The following is a 19,004-nucleotide window of genomic DNA, read 5'->3' on the forward strand; positions in this document are numbered from 1 at the left end:
TCTATTCATCTAGAAACCTCATTTGCCTTAGAAAAGAAAAACAATGATTCTTTTTCTTTAGTTTGGGTTAGTACTCCAAGGATAATTAGAAAATAAGAATTTAGTCATAATAACTTGCCAGTTTTCTTCAGCCCCAGGGAGCTGTTTTGCTCTTATTGGGATGGTGCAGAGTGCTGACGGTATAGGCAGTCAGTGGAGGCTGACGTGGCCCCTGACTTGAGTGCCTCGGCCTCACAAAGAAGACAATTAATATTTGTGTATTTGTGTTCTGGGTGTGTCTGTAGCCAGTCTGGGGGAGGACCCAGAGCAGCAGGCTGGGGCCCAGGAAACCTGAGTTCTGATTCCCACTTTGTCATTGAATGACTTTATAATCTGGGACAATTCCTTGAACCATACTGTGCCTCAGTTTCCACATCCATGGTTATACCTGACTTTTTTTTTTTTTTTTTTTTTCTGAAGCTGGAAACGGGGAGAGACAGTCAGACAGACTCCCGCATGTGCCTGACCAGGATCCACCCGGCACACCCACCAGGGGGCGATGCTCTGCCCCTCGGGGGCGTCGCTCTGTTGCGACCAGAGCCACTCTAGCGCCTGGGGCAGAGGCCAAGGAGCCATCCCCAGCGTCCGGGTCATCTTTGCTCCAATGGAGCCTCGGCTGCGGGAGGGGAAGAGAGAGACAGAGAGGAAGGAGAGGGGGAGGGGTGGAGAAGCAGATGGGCGCTTCTCCTGTGTGCCCTGGCCGGGAATCGAACCCAGGACTTCTGCACGCCAGGCCGACGCTCTACCATTGAGCCAACTGGCCAGGGCCTATACCTGACTTATTTACGTAATATCTAGTGATGTTTGAAGGAGGTATAATAACACATGTGAATGCACTTTGGGGAAAGTCCTATGCAATCTAATATTGAACTATTATTCCTGGCATTGTTCCTTTATTCAAAGACTGTCAGGATTTTTTATACATTTATATGGGCTCTACTTGATTTTTTAAAAAACTTTTGAGTTTCTTTTCTCCCCCTATGTATTTTACTTTTCTTTCTCCTATTGAAAGTAGATATTGCCTCATTGAAGTGAGTGAAGCAGACAGGAACCTCCCTTTAAAAGGTGCTTGAAAAACAGGCTAGGTCAAAGCAGAAAGCTGAGGGACGAAAGAGCCTGACAGCTGTTCGGGCTCTAAGAACACATGGACTCACACCTGTGAGTGGGAACACCCCGCCAGTCTCTGCCCTTGTAGTTCCGAGCCTGGGTGGGTGCTTCCACCGCTCAGTTGTAACCAAGAGAGCTCAGGGACGTGAACAAGATCTGTCACACAGTGACTTGGAAACCTAGTTTAGCGCTAGGACCATACGCTCCACTTGGAACTGGAGTCCCTTGAATAAGGAGAGCTTTTGCCTACAGTGGTCAGCAAACTCATTAGTCAACAGAGCCAAATATCAACAGTACAACGATTGAAATTTCTTTTGAGAGCCAAATTTTTTAAACTTAAACTATATAGGTAGGTACATTCCTTATCGAGGTAGCTCCCGCATGTGGTATTTTCTGGAAGAGCCACACTCAGGGGACCAAAGAGCCACACGTGGCTTGCGAGCCGCGGTTTGCTGACCACTGGCCTACACAGACCAACAGTGTGCCTTTTTAGAAATCTTTCTTTTTTTTTCTTTTTTTTTTTTTTAATTCTGAAGCTGGAAACGGGGAGAGACAGACAGACTCCCGCATGTGCCCGACCGGGATCCACCCGGCACGCCCACCAGGGGCGACGCTCTGCCCACCAGGGGGCGATGCTCTGCCCCTCCGGGGCGTCGCTCTGCCGTGACCAGAGCCACTCTAGCGCCTGGGGCAGAGGCCAAGGAGCCATCCCCAGCACCCGGGCCATCTTTGCTCCAATGGAGCCTCGCTGCGGGAGGGGAAGAGAGAGATAGAGAGGAAGGAGGGGGAGGGGGTGGAGAAGCAAATGGGCGCTTCTCCTGTGTGCCCTGGCTGGGAATTGAACCCGGGTCCCCCGCATGCCAGGCCGACGCTCTACCGCTGAGCCAACCAACCAGGGCCCAGTGTGCCTTTTTAATATTCTCTGTGCAGAATGTTTGCCATACACTTGGTCTACCCTATCCTTGCACCTGCTCTTTCAACTGGGCTAGCTTATCCATTTATCCTTCTTGGCAGACTTCGGGCTTTGACAAACAGAGCCACTTCTACCCCTGGCCTCCCTGGACTTCCTGCTACACCCATCGCAAAGAAGAAGGGGGTGGAGGAGGAAGTGGTCCCTTGAAGATAATAAGGGTGCATGTACTACCGGAGCTTAGCTCTGCTCCCAGAGGCCCTCCCTTGGGGCAGCTAGGGGAGCTCGCCTGGCTCTCCCACTTCCCTGGGAGAAAGCTGCTGTGCCACCCCCAGATGTTTTATTCTGCTAGCACAGTAGGAGCCGTTTTCTGGGCCCCGGGGTAGAAATCTAGGGAGGAATAAAGCCCAACCACTGGGCAGGGCTAAGCCAATATTGACCAGGTCAGTGCTGTACAGGGCAAAGAAATAATCTAGCTTTCTGAATCTATGTGGTCTAAAACCACCTGCCAGTCTTGCAAAGCCAGAAAAATCTTTCACAGGCCCGAAGGACCTCCTTTCATGACTTGCTGGGTCATTGTTGTCAGTTGTGGACCACCCAGCCATCATTCATCACTTATTAAGGGATTGAGAGGCATACTGAGTCGCAGTGAAGTGCCTGGACTTTGGAGCCTGGTTAAATCCCAGCTGTCCCACTTACCAGCTGCCTAATGTGGGATTGCTAACTTGTTTCCCTGTGCCTTAGTTTCTGTTGGAAATGGTGACAATAGTATTTATTTCATGGACTTGGGAGGTTTCAAGAAAATTATGGCTGCTCTTAGAATTCTGCCTGATGCATGGATAACCTGTTAGGATCAATGGTGTTCACATCCCCTCCTCATAAAGAGAAGTAATTCAGAGAGTTTGACTAGATGAATGACTCCCAGACCTTTCCCTGATCAAACATTCTTTTCACTACTGATAAGGAAGCATTTCCGTGCTTTTTCTCACATCCTCCACCCCTCTCTGGTCCCCCGACAGTGTCACACAGGATTCTGTGGAGTTTCAGCGCTGATCTGGGCAGAGCCCCCATCCGCTCCCTTTCCTCTCCCCTCCTCTCCCCTTCTCTTTCCCTCTCCTCTCCCCTCTCCTCCAGGCACCCTCCAGACTCAGGTGAGGGGGAGCAGGTGGAGAGGGAGCAGGCGAGCAGTTTGGTAAATGACTGTCTAGTGCCTTAAAGCTTATCCCTTCTTCCTCTAATTCCAGACTTGGAGATCACCGTCCCGATTCGGCACTCACAGCTCCTGCCTGGGAAAGTGGAGTTTGGAGTCTATGAGAGTGGCCCCAGGAAAAGTGTCTTCCCCCCAAGATCGGAGCTAAGACGAGGAGACTGGAAGACAGATAGCACCTCCAGCACAGCAAGTGAGCAGGCTGGCGGGCAGGGGCGGGGCACCTTCAGGGCTGCACTTTTATTCAGCTGGCCGGGGCTTGGAAGCATGCTCTGTTATAAGCCCAGGAGATCTCAGTTGGAGCCTGATTGGGGTTTGGGAGGTGTAAGAAATAGTGGATGTGAGTTTTGCCTTTTTTTTTTCAGGGACCAAAGATCTATTACACAAATATCCCCTGAAGCCAGATTGTATGATAATATTACTCTATCCCTTTTATAAAGAGATGAATCTTGTAATAGTACTAGTTAACATTTATTGAGCATTTACTATATGCTGAGTCTCTTCTGTAGATTCTGTGATTTAGTCATCATAATGACTATGTGAGAGGAGACCGGGGGCCAAGTGCCTTGCCCTCAATTAAGTAGCTCATAGTGGTAGAGCTGGGATTTGAACTCAGGCAGAGTCGATCCAGGGCCCAGACTTTAACCATTATTCTTTTTGCTTCCTCAACTGTGTTAAGGAGAGGGAAAGGGCACAAAGTCAGGAACATTAAAAAACAATGGACTCACATTTGAGAATTCTAACAATATAGGTTGAGGATTTAATTAGGAAATGTCTTCCTTTTGGCTTCAAAGCTTGAATAGGAGCCTGATTGCAACAGACAATACGCGCTGCTGTGCAGGCAGGAGCTGGGACTCTGTTTCCGGATCCCAGGCTCCCAGGCGGGGTTAGCTGACTTCAGCACCCCAGCGATCGAGCTTCCTTTCTTTCATACAGTTAGAGTTAAGAAAACAGCTAGGAGTGCCCTAAAAGAGCAAGAGACAAGATACCTTTCAGGACTCGTGCCAGGCATTGGATGTTGGAACAGGAAGGTCATCAAGCCCGAGAGTTCTTGATCTCGTCTGCGTCACAATCCCTCTGAGAATCTGAGACATGCTCTGGATACACTTTCCTGAAAAAGATGCACATGCACGAGGGTGTGTACACACACAAATGTGCTCATTCGTGGACTTAGGCCAAGACCGTCAGAACTAGTCTCTCTCCTCACTTTATAGATAGAGTTTTTGTAACCCGGAAAGGGAAAGAGTTTTGTCCAAGGTCACACAGCCAGTGACTCACTATGCCCCAGTGCTACTAGCAACAGGGGCATAGAATCCAGCTCCTCTCAGCTTAGCATTCCTGCCACTGTGACCTGTCACAACAATCTCAAAACATGTCACACGAGCGCATGGGAAGTCTAGACTGGACTGAGGAGAAAACTTCCCCATACATTATGGAGGTGATAATGGTATCTAAAATCCCCTTGAGGCAATTTAAAGAATTCTTGACAAGTTCAGCAATGGGAGAGATTTTTCCAGTGATCACAAGTGATCAAGGAAGCAAGGGGCATGCAGCCCATCTCATGGACATTTTGTGGAGGAGAGAATTGATATAGACCCTCTCAAGATGAGGGTAGTGCATTCTGGGGTGGGGTGGGTGGGCGGGATTTAACAAGACAAATGCAAAGTGCTCATTTCAAGTGCAGATTAATTTCAGAGACTTCATGCATGCGTTTTACCTTGAGTGAGCGTGGGCTGGGAGCACCACGGGAAGCAGAAATGGTGCCCGTCACCTTGTATGATGGTTTCTTGCCCAGGCGTGACTAGCTCATCTGGTTAGAAAACGTTGTTTAATGACAGACCGGTGGATTTGACCCTACACCTTGACGAAAATGATTTTGGACTAGATACAGGTAGTTAGTGGTTGTACAATATTGTGAATGTACAAAATGCCACCACTACCCTGTGGCTGAGGACTGCATCTGGTCCCTGTTACACAGTTCCAGTTATCTATCGCTATGTGACAAACCACCCCCAATGTACTGGCTTGAAATAACAGTTCATTTATGCCTGATTGTAAACTTGGGCAGAACTCATTGGAGATGGTTCATCTCCACTCCATATGGGTCCATTGGGGTCACTCAAGATACTGTATTCCGCCTGACCTGTGGTGGTGCAGTGGATAAAGCGTCGACCTGGAAATGCTGAGGTCGCCGGTTCGAAACCCTGGGCTTGCCTGGTCAAGGCACATATGGGAGTTGATGCTTCCTGCTCCTCCTCCCTTCTCTCTTTCTCTCTTCTTTCTAAAATGAATAAAAAAAAAAAAAAAAGATACTGTATTCCGCAATAAGGTTGGCTTGGGCTGAACATCCAAGATGGTGTCTCATCCTTCCGACCCTCTCTACATATGGGCTTCTAAATTAGTAGCCCAGACCTATATGCTAACCAGATCCATTCCAGGGAACATTCCAGAAGGACAGGCCCAGTGTGCAAGTGCTTATTGAGCAAGGGGGGAGAGTGAGGATGGGCCAGCTCTGATATACCACTGCCTCTTAACCCTCAAAGTCACCCTGACACAGCACTCTTTTTATTAGAGTGTAACAGTCATTTCGTGAGACCACAGAAAACAGTTGTAGGTTAAATCTGGTTATAACAACATTTTTAAGCTCCAGAATTTTAATGTTATGGTTAAGAGAACAAAAGTTTCATTACAGAAAGACTGTTTGTTGACCTTTTCCTAGATCGTCTGGTCCAAGTTTCTTTTCTTTTTTTTGTATTTTTTTTCTGAAGCTGGAAACGGGGAGAGACAGTCAGACAGACTCCCGCATGCGCCCGACTGGGATCCACCCGGCACGCCCACCAGGGGGCAATGCTCTGCCCCTCCGGGGCGTCGCTCTGCCTCGACCAGAGCCACTCCAGCGCCTGGAGCATAGGCCAAGGAGCCATCCCCAGCGCCTGGGCCATCTTTGCTCCAATGGAGCCTTGGCTGTGGGAGGGGAAGAGAGAGACAGAGAGGAAGGAGGGGGGGTAGAGAAGCAAATGGGCATTTCTCCTGTGTGCCCTGGCCGGGAATCGAACCCAGGTCCCCCGCACGCCAGGCCGACGCTCTACCGCTGAGCCAACCGGCCAGGGCCTGGTCCAAGTTTCTTAAGGATCATATATTTGGTCATTTTTTACTGTCATTCATTTCTCCACTAAATATTGTGGACTATCCTGTGCAGACTGAGCTGGGCTGTCTACTGGAGACATGAAGATGAAGAAGAGGGGGGGTCCTGTCTTCAGGGTGATTGGAAGGGGGGAGATTAAATACAAAAATAGCATGACTTGGATGCTTGCCTGATCCTTCATCCTTGGTGACAGAAGCCTGATGAGGGATGGGCGCTGCCCTTATCCCCACTGGCAAGAGTGGAGCTGAGGGGGGCTGAGGGCAAAGGGCCAGGGCAGCTGACTCAGGGAGCCAAGGTTCACAGCCAGACACTGGAGTGGGGCGGTTAAAGATTTAACAACACCAAGGGAAGGGATCATGGGAGCTGGTGGGTGTGAATTTCCAGGGTCCTGGAGCCTGTGCCTGGACGGCTTTTCGCTCCCTCCTAGTGGACAACCTCTGGCGCCAGGCTGGTTGGGAGGGAGTAGGAAGATGAACAATGAAATAACATGGGACGCTTGACCCCACTGGGGTGGGAGCCCATGGCAGCAGGGGTTACTTCCATCTGGAGGAATCTGGAAGTCACTTGCTCAGGGCTATTTCTAAATCACACACGTATATGCATCTTCTAATAAGGGGTCAGTTTAACACAAAACAAAATACAAAGCACAAGTTCTGACATAGAACTGACGCTCGTGGTAGGAACTGTGGCTGTGTGTTCAGGTGCTAAAGGCTTTCGAACTGGGGATTTATCACCTGTATCGTCAGAACAGCACTATCTAACTGAACGTTCTGAAAAGGGTCTGTTGTGTGCTGTCCAGGATGGGAGCGAGTGTGAAGTATGGCTAGTGCTACTGATTTGATCGACGCAGAGGCACTAATATCAGACAGAGTTTTCATAGGGATTAAACGATCGTGTTTTTAAAGCACATACTGTGTGGGAAGCCCTCAGTAAATGGTAGCTGTAAAATAAAATGTGTAATAAAAAGGTGAACCATTTCATTTTATACTGAAAAACTGGCCTCTAATAAGAATGGTATGAGACTGCAGCACTCTGAAGACTTCCAGATTCACAGCTCATGTGTCGTTTCTAGCGGTAAAAATAAGTAAATGGTAGAGCGTTGTGCTGTATGTTAGCCTGAGAGGATCTACAGCCCTGCTGATTTTTTCTGTCCCCTTTAGGCAGCACCAGCAACCGATCCAGCACCCGGAGCCTCCTCAGTGTGAGCAGCGGGATGGAGGGGGACAATGAGGTGAGAGCTGGGACTCCTGACCCCATCTGTCTTGTCCGAGGGGTCCTTTCATTGCAAGATATAGAAATCCGGTTGAACAAAGGATCATATATTGTAGGATGCCATGTATGTGAAATGTCTGGACTAAGTAACCCCATGGAGATAGCGTGCAAATTGGTGGTTGCCAGGGGCTGGGAGACGGGGAAATGAGGAGAAACTGCTCGATGCATTCCGTGTCTCCTTTTGGGATGATGAAAACGATCTGGAACTAGATGGAAGTAGTTAGTGGTTGTACAATATTGTGAATGTACTAAATGCCATTTGAGCTGTTGGCTTTATAATGGTTATATTTATGTTATGTAAATTTCATCTCAATAAAAAGAGGAAAGAAGGAAGGAAGAGAAATCCATTCAGGCTAGTTAAGCCAAAGGGACATCTATGAGAAGGAGTTGGTTGAGCCTCAGAGAATCTAGCAATCACGTTTTGGGGTCTGGATCAGGAATAGCTAGACATACCAGAGCCGATGCCACTGGTCTATGTTTCTTGGACCACAAGCTCCTTCGTCTCTGCTTCTCTGTAGGTATCTACTCCCTTTTCCCAAAGCTCCCTGGCCTGTTCTACCTCTTCACGTGTATAGTGGCACACGATTTCCTGAGAGCCACAAGGCATCCCAGCAGAGGGTAGCTGGGTGTCTTAGGCTGAGGCCCAGTTTGGGTTGTGGTCCTATCCTGACCCAGGGACCAGGGGCTGGGACAGTGGGAGGAGTCACATGGGAGGGGACCACCCAGGCAACTCCTTGGGAAAGGGTCCTAAGCGTGGGCCACCCCTCTAGCGCATAGCTTGTTGTATCCTGACTGAGGACCACTCAGAGTTTTGTTGTCTCCAAAAGGGACTTCTGTTTAAAAATAAAATTTCTCTAGCTCTATCTGGTTATATAGAGCTGTGCTTCTCAATCTTTAATACACATAAGAATTGCCTAGGACCTTGTTTAAATGCAGGTTCTGAGTTAGCAGGTCTGGGGAGGAACCTGTGGTCCTGTGTTTCTCACAAGTGCCCAGCTGATGCTGACCTCGATGGCCCACACACCGTGCTCTGAATAGCAAGAACTGTCAGTGATCATGGGGGCCTGATTGTCTCCTTAGTAGCCCCAGGAGTCAATGGAAAGCTGCCCTAGTTTTGTTGGGTTGATGATCAGTTTGTAAATAACCTTCAGCCAAACCCTGAGGGGGACTTTTTGGGATACTGATGTCCATACTGCTGGTTGCTTGATGTACTTTCCCCGTTTGCTTCTCATGGTTTCCGCTGTAGGATAATGAAGTCCCTGAGGTGACCAGAAGTCGGAGTCCAGTCCCCCCACAAGTGGACGGAGTGTCAGCCCTGCCTGTTGAGAGGCCCCCCAGGGTGCCTCCCCGAGCTGCTTCTCAGAGGTAACATTGAAGCTGGTAGGACAGTTCATCCTCACTCTCTGAATTCCGGGGCAGAGTAGGACTGGGGGACATCGAAGGTGACCTAAGAATGAGTATAGAGCTAAAATATGCCTACTTTGGACACACTTCCCTGTGCACTCACTCTTCATTGGTTTAAGTGATGCTCTATTCAGTTGTACACATTTTTTTTTTTTTTTTTGTATTTTTCTGAAGCTGGAAACGGGGAGACAGTCAGACAGACTCCCGCATGCGCCCGACCCGGATCCACCCGGCATGCCCACCAGGGGGCGATGCTCTGCCCACCAGGGGGCGATGCTCTGCCCATCTGGGGTGTTGCTTTGTTGCAACCAGAGCCATTCTAGCGCCTGAGGCAGAGGCCATAGAGCCATCCTCAGCGCCCAGGCCAACTTTGCTCCAATGGAGCCTTGGCTGTGGGAGGGGAAGAGAGAGACAGAGAGGAAGGAGAGGGGGAGGGGTAGAGAAGCAGATGGGTGCTTCTCCTGTGTGCCCTGGCCGGGAATCGAACCCGGGACTCCTGCACGGCAGGCCAACGCTCTACCACTGAGCCAACCGGCCAGGGCTCAGTTGTACACATTTTTAATAGCCAATGAAATATTTCACTAATTAAATGCATTGGCAAGCATAAACTTTTAAAATAATTTTTATCTATTGGGTTAGAATTTGACTCCTTACTAACTAATTCCCTTGGCTATAGTTTGGGGACAGTGCCTTTCGGGGACCAGGAGACTAGAAGGAATTGGGAATGGAAATTAAGGTGAGAGGCAGCACGGCATGGTGGTTGGTAAGGAGCATGGCTGTAGCAGTTGGGGACAGGCCTCCTCTGGCAGTCACTGGGGAGCTTGGATGAATTATTCACCATTCATTTGCCTCAGCTGAGTTTAAGTCCATTCCTGCGCCCCTCGCAGCTCCCCCTCCGGCGTGTCTCAGGCCTGCTCATTCCGCTGCCCTTTCAGCTCCCAGACGCACCCCGTCCCTCCATCTGCCAGCCCTAAGCTCGTCCACACAGGCCTGCATTTACTCTCTGCCTCCAGTCGCTCCCTCCTCCACACTGTGACCAGAGTGCTCTTTCTAGAACAGAAATAGCTGATGATGTCACTTCCTGGTAGAAAAGCCTTCCAATTTAATTCTGTATTTTTCAGCGTGCTCTGGCCCCATCTAGCCTCAAGTCCCAGCCCTCTCCGCCCTTAAGAATTCCCAGTGAGCTGCGCCAGTTTGTAATGGCTTTGCTCAATTTTGGGTTTTTTTTTTTTTTTTGCCTGAAATGCTGTCTTCCTACTCCCTTCCAATCTCTGTTTAGAAAATTTCTACACATATTTTAGGACTAAGTCCGAATATCACCTTCTCTGTGAAGCCTTCCCTGAGGTTCTTGCGTAAATCTTGTGATTCCCCAAACACCTCTATTATAGTCCATTCCACATGTGGCCCTTGTTCACATATTCATCTTTTCAAGTGGATGGCGAACCTTGAGAGGATAGAAACTATTTTCGATTAAAAAAATTGTTTTTGCCCTGGCCGATGGCTTAGTTGGTTAGAGCATCGTCCAGAAGCACAGAGGTTGCTGGTTCGATCCCTGGCCAGGGCACATACAGGAACAGCTCGATGTTTCTGTCTCTTTCTCTCTCTCTCTCCCTTCCTCTTTCTCTAAAAATCAATTAAAAATTTTTTTTTCTGTTCTCCCCAGTGCTTAACACAGTAACTGGAACATACTAGAAATTTAGCAAATATTTATATTTATGAAGTAAATTAATAAATGGATGGATTGGTATTGCTTGGTTTAGACTATGTACCTACCTCCTAAACAGCCATCCAGTCACCTACCACAGTGCAGCTGGGTTATAGATTAGTGGGGAGAGGCTTCACACTCCCACCTATTGTAAGTTCCCAGTATATTTCAAAGTCGGGGAAGGCAGATGGTGACAAGAGTAGAAGTTGGTGCACTCTATCTTTGCATGGTGTTTCATTCATTCCTTAGTCTCTATAGAGTGGGTACCTGGTACTGTCATCCTCTGCATAGGTAAGGTCCTGCCACTTGAGGGGGAAAAACAGATTCTTGCTGAGACATTGCACCTTTGTTTTTGAATTTATTCTGCCATTTACTAGTGATTTGGCAACTACTAACAATCTATGTACTCTATCTACCCTTTAAGGCAGGGTCTCAAACTCAACTCAGCATGTGGGCCGCAGAGCAAGATCACAGCCGTTTGGTGGGCCGCACTAGGTCTACAAAAGGCAACTGTTACGCAACACTTTTCTCACTACAGTTGAAAACAAAAAAAAATCAGTACAACAAGCACAATCGTACATGCAGTTTACTGCAGCTGTGAGTTTGAGATCCCTGCCTTTTTTTTTTTTTTTTCATTTTTCTGAAGCTGGAAACAGGGAGAGACAGTCAGACAGACTCCCGCATGCGCCCGACCGGGATCCACCCGACACGCCCACCAGGGGGCGATGCTCTGCCCACCAGGGGGTGATGCTCTGCCCATCCTGGGCATCGCCATGTTGCGACCAGAGCCACTCTAGCGCCTGGGGCAGAGGCAAAGGAGCCATCCCCAGCGCCCGGGCCATCTTTGCTCCAATGGAGCCTTGGCTGCGGGAGGGGAAGAGAGAGACAGAGAGGAAAGTGCAGCGGAGGGGTGGAGAAGCAAATGGGCGCTTCTCCTGTGTGCCCTGGCCAGGAATCGAACCCGGGTCCTCCGCACGCTAGGCCGACGCTCTACCACTGAGCCAACCGGCCAGGGCCAGATCCCTGCTTTAAGGCATAGCCTGGGTACTGCTTATTCAGAACACACTCTGGCGGCCTCCTGCAGCACCAGGGTTAACCCTTCAGCTGCTGCCTTGTAACAGGGCAGTGGAGTTTCTAGAAGGGGTTGGAGTGGTCAGGGAGTGAGAAACTTAGGACCGAGGCTATTTACTAACTAATAGAGAAGCTTCAAAATACTTTTACCTACATTATGACCATACAAAAGCCTGTCAGCTAAACAGCAGTCCTGCTTTAAAAGAACGTTAACCAACATCAGATTGGTGGGTTCTTAAACTAAACTTGTCATCAGTAAGACCTCACCCTCAGCAGGGAGGGAAAAGCAAGCAGTGCCCAGGCATTTCTGGACCATTGTGTCTCCAGCTCCGGCTTGCCGGTGTCCTGGAGAGGGTGTCTTCCCACCGGCCACCCTTTGATTCTGGTTTAATACCCTTTACTCCCATGGTTCTGAGATGTTTATAATCACAGTCCATGTCCCTGAGATGGGACTTCCAGTTCTTAGCTGGCTGGGGTTTTTCATCAGCATGAAATTTAGAGATGACTTGTTTATAGACCCACCCCAGTCGCAGAGTGGGGCTGCAGAGAGAGGAAGAGGGGCCAGGTGGGAATCATCATGATTTTTTTTTTTCTTTTTCTATTTATTTTATTTTTATTTTTATTTTTTGTATTTTTCCGAAGCTGGAAACGGGGAGGCAGTCAGACAGACTCCCACATGCGCCTGACCGGGATCCACCATGGCATGCCCACCAGGAGGCGATGCTCTGCCCATCTTGGGGCGTAGCTCTGCCGCAATCAGAGCCATTCTAGCGCCCGAGGCAGAGGCCACAGAGCCATCCTCAGCACCCGGGCAAACTTTGCTCCAGTGGAGCCTTGGCTGCGGGAAGGGAAGAGAGAGACAGAGAGGAAGGAGAGGGGGGTGGGTGGAGAAGCAGATGGGCGCTTCTCCTGTGTGCCCTGGCTGGGAATTGAACCCGGGACTCCTGCACGCCAGGCCGACGCTCTACCACTGAGCCAACCGGCCAGGGCCTATCATGATGATTTTTGAGGTGGAAGATAAAATGTAAGGCTCATGGGGCATAAAATTAAAGAATAGATCTTTAATTATATTGATAAAATTATTAGCTTTACTTCTTGAATGCTTATTCTAAGCCAGAAACAGTTCTATCCACTTTCCAGGGGTCATCTCCAAGCCTCACAGAGTACGCTAATGTGGGTATCGTTACCTCTGTTTGCTAGGTTCAGAGAAGTTGAACTTGTCCTTCAGACGTATGCATAAATGTATCTGCTATATGTTGTAATGGGTTATGATTTCCCTGGTCAAAACACTCAGTACAGTTGACTGATTTTCCCTATTACCTGTCTCATCCATTACATTCTCAGCACCTTGAGGGTAGAATCTGTATCCATTTTACTTGTTATTTCATCCCATATCCAGGAGTAGAGGGATAATAGATGAATATTTATCTACTATAGGAAGGAAGGAAAGAAGGAAGGAAGGAAGGAAGGAAGGAAGGAAGGAAGGAAGGAAGGAAGGAAAGGAGGGAGGGAGGGAGGGAGGGAGGGAGGGAGGGAGGAAGGAAGGGAGGAAGGAAAGGAGGAAGAGAGGGAGGGAGGGAGGAAGGGAGGAAGAAGTGGCAAACTGGGGAGAGTTAAAACCATGTACCCCCAGGCGCCAGGGCAGGACCTCCTGAGGATATCTGTGATTATTCTTTCCTACTTCTGCCTCCCTCTCTTGTTCCTGAGACAGCCCCTCTTCTCCCATTTTTTGTCATTTCCTTGATCTATATACAAAACTTGCATTCAAGAGATATTTAGTAAATATTGAATCATTAATTCATTCAGTCCTTAAGTACGCAACTCCAGGGCAACACAGTTCAATCATAGCACGCGACAAAGCTCTCTTTCTTGACTTATTGACTTGCTTCCAAGGGAATTAATATTGGTTTTACAGCACATATGTGGAAATACCACCTGCAACTGTTGAACCTGTCTGTAAATAGACTCACCCAAGTCTAGCTGGACCGTCATTTAGGACTGTTCAAAAACCATCCAGAATAACATGGACAGGGGCTTCTAGGAAAGCAAACACAGAATTAGAATCACACAGTTAGTGATCCCAGGAGGAAGTTGTGAAAAGCAGACCGGAAACTCTTAATTTCTCTTTCAAGGGACCTATCTACTCCAGTGTGTTTCTTGCCTGGCTGCATTATTTGAATCAGTAGTGTTTTAAAATATAGGTTTTATCGTTATTCAGATGTGACAAGGCCAACAGATCAGGAGACAACTGCCATCGAAAAGATTGTTATACTTATAGATCCAAAGAGGAGGGGCACACAGAGAAGCACCTGGTTTGTGGTGTTTTCCACAGGAAGGAACAAGTGAGGCAGGGTTAGCAGATCTAGGATGACTGGTTTGAATAATTTCTGCAGGCCTGGAGCAAAGGGGCTGGCTCTAGTTGTTGAGCACCTGGCCCTGAGGTGGTTAGATAGCTGGATGGTCCCCGCACCCCCTCTACTGCATGTGACAGCTCATAAAGGAGGTGCTGGGATGTGGACTCTGGATTGGGTGGTTTGCACGTAAAAGCTGTGCTCACAGGCAGGCTGTTTGCTATCTCTAGCAATTAGCTTACCCTGGGAGGGGCCACCTTTCCCGGTCAGGATCAGCAAGGCCCCAGATGTCAAAGCATCAGGAAATAAAAGACTTGGTTTAAACAGTTGACGGTGATGCTTGAGCCCACTCCTTTAAAGATGACGATGGAATGGGTCTGGGCTGGAGCCTGGGGATTTGTATTTTTCAAAGCTCTACTGGTGGTTCTACTGTACAGTTAGGAGTATGACCACAGCTAGTGTGCCTGGCACTCGGAGGTCCCTGTGCGCAGCCAGTTTCATTACAGGAGGAAGATGTCCTTGGTAGAGTAGACCAAATCTGCAACAAATCATGGGTGCCTAAGAACCAGTTCATCAAATTCATTTTAAAAATAGTTGCTTTATCTTTCTTTTTAAAAAAAATTTATTATGCAGTAATTCCAAAGGTTAATGACTCTTCTTTCTCAACTAAAAATAACTGTTATAATTATACACATAACATAGTACCTTATAAGATTGATTCCAGTAAATATCACAAGAAATACAGTGCATTAAGATTTTGTATTGAATTTGTTGGAATAACACTGGTCAGTAACACTATACAGCAGGGGTCTCCAAACTTTTTACACAGGGGGCCAGTTCAGTGTCCCTCAGACCATTGGAGGGCCGCCACATATAGTGCTCCTCTCACTGACCACCAATGAAAGAGGTGCCCCTTCCGGAAGTGCGGGGGGGCTGGATAAATGGCCTCAGGGGGCTGTATGCGGCCCTCGGGCCGTAGTTTGGGGACCCCTGCACAGGTTTCAGGACAATTCTGTCACACATCATCTGAATACTGTATTGTGTGCTCACCACCCCAAGTCCAGTCTCCTTCCATCACCAGCTATCCCCCTGTACCCTCTCCTGACTTCCCCCCAGACCCTCTTCCCTCTGGTAATCACCAAACTGTTACAGTGCGTTTTCAAACTGGAGAGACAAATCTGTTTCTCGCTCACAGCGTTTGCCGTAGGAAAGCCTGGTCACAGAACGATCTGAAGGTCGTGCTCTTGCTTTGTCGTTCATTTCAGGCCTCCGACCAGGGAGACCTTCCATCCTCCTCCACCCGTTCCACGCAGAGGTCGTTGATTCCACCTCCCGGAACCTGCGTCTTTCAGGACTTTGAGACTAACGGTTTTCCACCTGTTAATGATATCTTCATGTTGCGTTTCATGACCTGACTGCTGACCCCAAGACTCACTGTCATTGCTGATCTGATTGTAGCCCTGCTGGTTTGGGCTTTCCTTGAAGATATTATTAAGGCATGAAGAAGTGGAAAACTAAGGACTTTATTCACCGTTGCCAAGTATACTATACTGATCCATATACTTGTTTGCCAAAGGGATGAAGACTTAATTGGAATAATTACCTCTAATTTGACATGTCAGAAGCCTGAAAGAATGATTAGAAATGTACTTTACATGTGATTTTACTGAAATGCACTTATATTGGGCCTTACTTATTTGTTAGTCCAGACTAATATCTACACATGGTTATGATTTAGTACTTACAGTATTCAAGTAAGAAGACACATCCTAACGTTTAAATGATTCTTCAACTTTTCTGTTGAACAGGCCAGCACTGTTTCTTCATCTTGTATTAAAACCTGTGAGCACATAACCCAACTATGCAAGGAACAAAGTATGAAGACTGGGAGTCTATGAACTCCCAGTTGGTGTTGCAGTCAAATTCAGGAGGTTGTTTAAGTGCCAGGGCTGATCACATATACCAATCTGAAAAAGACTTTAGAGAGGGATTAGTTAATCCCCTTAGGTAGAAGTCAGATGTGAGGTTCCACAGAAGTCAGGAACTGAAAGTATTTGGTTGGTTAGAAGAAGGGGCAAGTTTAGAATCTGGGCCTGCTGATTCCAGGTCACCACACTTTCCATCTTCAAATAACCAACCCTCTCCCTCAAGAAATGCCCAGACGTAGAAAGTCAGTCAGCGACCAACTATTGGCCTTCCAGAAGTTTCCTTCTTCTATTATCTCCCAGGTCTAGAACTACCATGTTTTTTTATTTTTATTTTTTTTCCAATTTGGGCATTAATACTTCAATATGCATTCAAAACAGTGATGCTCTCAAGGAACATCTATAAATAATTGCAACCAGAAGCTTGGGACCGAGGGACCCCATCTTATTGCTTTGCAGTCTTTATGGGTCTTAACTTCTGGCCATAGAGAGAAAGGAGGATCCTTGACATTTTCTCTGCTAAGGTGTCAGAAGAGGAAGGAAGAACCTAAAATAGAAATAGTTATCTATTTTCTTATATATCTATTATTACCACTGGGTTTGTGAAATCTGTTTGTACAGAGAACATAGAGCCTAATGTATGTCATTAATTTTGAGCCCCTGGCACATAAATCTACCTTCAAAACACAGGTTCTTAATTTGGTATTTAAACATACAACAAAATTAGTACTGGACCTATTTCTTTAAAGTATATCAGAAATCTTATGGTTTTCCAGGAAATTATTCTCCCTCCCACAGAGAGGTATAAAAGCTACACTATTAATTATTATTTAAGTACAGTTTTATTGGGTCTTTTTCTAATGATTAAATGTTCTTTTTCAATCTCATTCCTTAGTCCAATGAATAATGACTGTTATTGAAGTTAATAGCTCTTGAAATCTTGGTTTTTCTTTTTTTGTCTTGACATAAAATATACTATTGGCCATGACCATCAAGACAGTGTTTGTGCAGATTACCTACCACAATGCCTAGCACATAGTAGCTATTCTGCAATGACCCCTTTACTCTCCTTGTCACTTATTTGGAAGAAACAGGGTAATGTGAGATAAATAGAGAACAAGAAATGTTAATGTTGATATGATGGTTGTCCTTCCTGTTATTTATAGACAGTCTTCATATTAGCACACTTGATTTTTTTTTTTTTTTTGTATTTTTCTGAAGCTGGAAACGGGGAGAGACAGTCAGACTCCCGCATGCGCCCGACCAGGATCCACCTGGCATGCCCACCAGGGGGCGACACTCTGCCCACCAGGGGGCGATGCTCTGCCCCTCTGGGGCGTCGCTCTGCCGGGACCAGAGCCACTCTAGCGCCTGGGGCAGAGGCCAAGGAGCCATCCCCAGCGCCCAGGCCATCTTTGCTCCAATGGAGCCTTGGCTGCAGGAGGGGAAGAGAGAGACAGAGAGGAGGGGGGGGGTGGAGAAGCAAATGGGCGCTTCTCCTATGTGCCCTGGCCGGGAATCGAACCTGGGTCCCTCACACGCCAGGCCAACGCTCTACCGCTGAGCCAACCGGCCAGGGCTGCACACTTGATTTTAATAAAAGCTATACTTTTAAAATATTCAATACCTCTAATCCCCATTTTGGATGCCAGGTGTATATTTTTGTACATTCTCTGAATGACAAGCATTTAGATCAATAACGAAGTGAAACCTCTTGCCAGTCAATAGTGTTAGCATCTTTGTATGCACATCATCATTTGTGCAATATTGGAATATCTTACTGCATTTTATTCTTACGTGAAATTAAGTGGAAGACTTAAATTGCAAGTGCTGATGAGAAACCTGGGTCTCATTAATGTGATATACTTGAGGCAGGGGTGGAGATGATCAGGAGTGTCAAGTCAAAAGTGGCAGGTTTTGCCTGACCTGTGGTGGCGCAGTGGATAAAGCGTCGACCTGGAATGCTGAGGTCGCCGGTTCGAAACCCTGGGCTTGCCTGGTCAAGGCACATATGGGAGTTGATGCTTCCAGCTCCTCCCCCTTTCTCTCTCTCTCTCCCTCTCTCTCTCCTCTCTAAAATGAATAAATAAATAAAAAAAAATTAAAAAAAAAAGTGGCAGGTTTTAAACCCTCACTAGCTGTTCATTGAACATTCAAGATGATTGGTTATGTGTAAAAGTAAGAGAATGAAAATATTTGGGTGAAACACTCATACTGTATTATCAAAGAATGTCTCTAATAACAACGTTCAAAAATTTGTCATTTTCTAGATACAGAACCACCCATTATAACATAAATTTATTCACCTTCCACATATCCAGCCTTTGTACAAATTTTTAGGAATACGTTATGTAACAAAACAATGGATTTCAATATAATGTGGATCAGAAACTAAGTTGTAACAAAGTATCCAAAGAGAATATTAAAAAGTTTACTGTGTGTTGCTTTGGGAGACAGCTCTGCTGTCACCATCCTTCCCCAAGATTTTTTTTTTCTTAAGTGAGAAGTGGGGAGGCAGAGACAAACTCTCACATGCTCCCTGATCAGGAGCTACCCAGCAAGCCCCCATGTGGGGTAATGCTCTGGCCATCTGGGGCTGTTACTCCGTTGCTCGGCAACTGAACTATTTTAGCGACTGAGGTGAGGCCTTGGAGCCATCCTCAGCACCCAGGGCCAACTTGCTCCAACTGAGCCATGGCTGTGGGAGGAGAAGAGAGAAAAGAGGGGGAGGGATGCAGAAACAAATGGTCGCTTCTCCTGTGTTCCCTGACCAGGAATCGAACCCTGGACTTCCACACACTAGGATGACTCTACCACTGAGCAAACTGGCCAGGACCTCTTCCCCAATATTTTATAAACTGGCTCAAT

General features: G+C 47.3%; 1 protein-coding gene, 1 long non-coding RNA gene and 1 other non-coding gene across 5 annotated transcripts in view; 1 reads left to right on the forward strand and 2 right to left on the reverse strand.

Moving 5' to 3' along the window:
• PIK3AP1 (phosphoinositide-3-kinase adaptor protein 1) overlaps window positions 1–17,392 on the forward strand; it is a 119,961-nt gene extending 102,569 nt beyond the window's left edge. For all 3 annotated transcript variants that reach the window (XM_066355581.1, XM_066355582.1, XM_066355583.1), the window contains exons 14-17: window positions 3,301–3,456; window positions 7,569–7,639; window positions 8,927–9,045; window positions 15,477–17,392. In XM_066355581.1, coding sequence (XP_066211678.1) covers window positions 3,301–3,456; window positions 7,569–7,639; window positions 8,927–9,045; window positions 15,477–15,534 — 404 coding nt within the window. In that variant the 3' untranslated portion in view covers window positions 15,535–17,392. The remainder of the gene's footprint in view (window positions 1–3,300; window positions 3,457–7,568; window positions 7,640–8,926; window positions 9,046–15,476) is intronic.
• On the reverse strand, window positions 9,551–9,626 carry TRNAG-GCC (transfer RNA glycine (anticodon GCC)). The gene has a single exon. It is a non-coding gene; the product is annotated as a tRNA-Gly (tRNA).
• LOC136384932 (uncharacterized) lies at window positions 12,497–15,521 on the reverse strand. The gene is made up of 3 exons (XR_010747671.1): window positions 15,405–15,521; window positions 13,831–13,897; window positions 12,497–12,698 (listed from the first exon to the last, which is right to left on the reverse strand). It is a non-coding gene; the product is annotated as an uncharacterized lncRNA (long non-coding RNA).
• Window positions 17,393–19,004: the final 1,612 nt, after the last annotated feature.

Source organism: Saccopteryx leptura, chromosome 13 (assembly GCF_036850995.1).
Source record: "Saccopteryx leptura isolate mSacLep1 chromosome 13, mSacLep1_pri_phased_curated, whole genome shotgun sequence".
Lineage (NCBI taxonomy): Eukaryota > Metazoa > Chordata > Mammalia > Chiroptera > Emballonuridae > Saccopteryx > Saccopteryx leptura.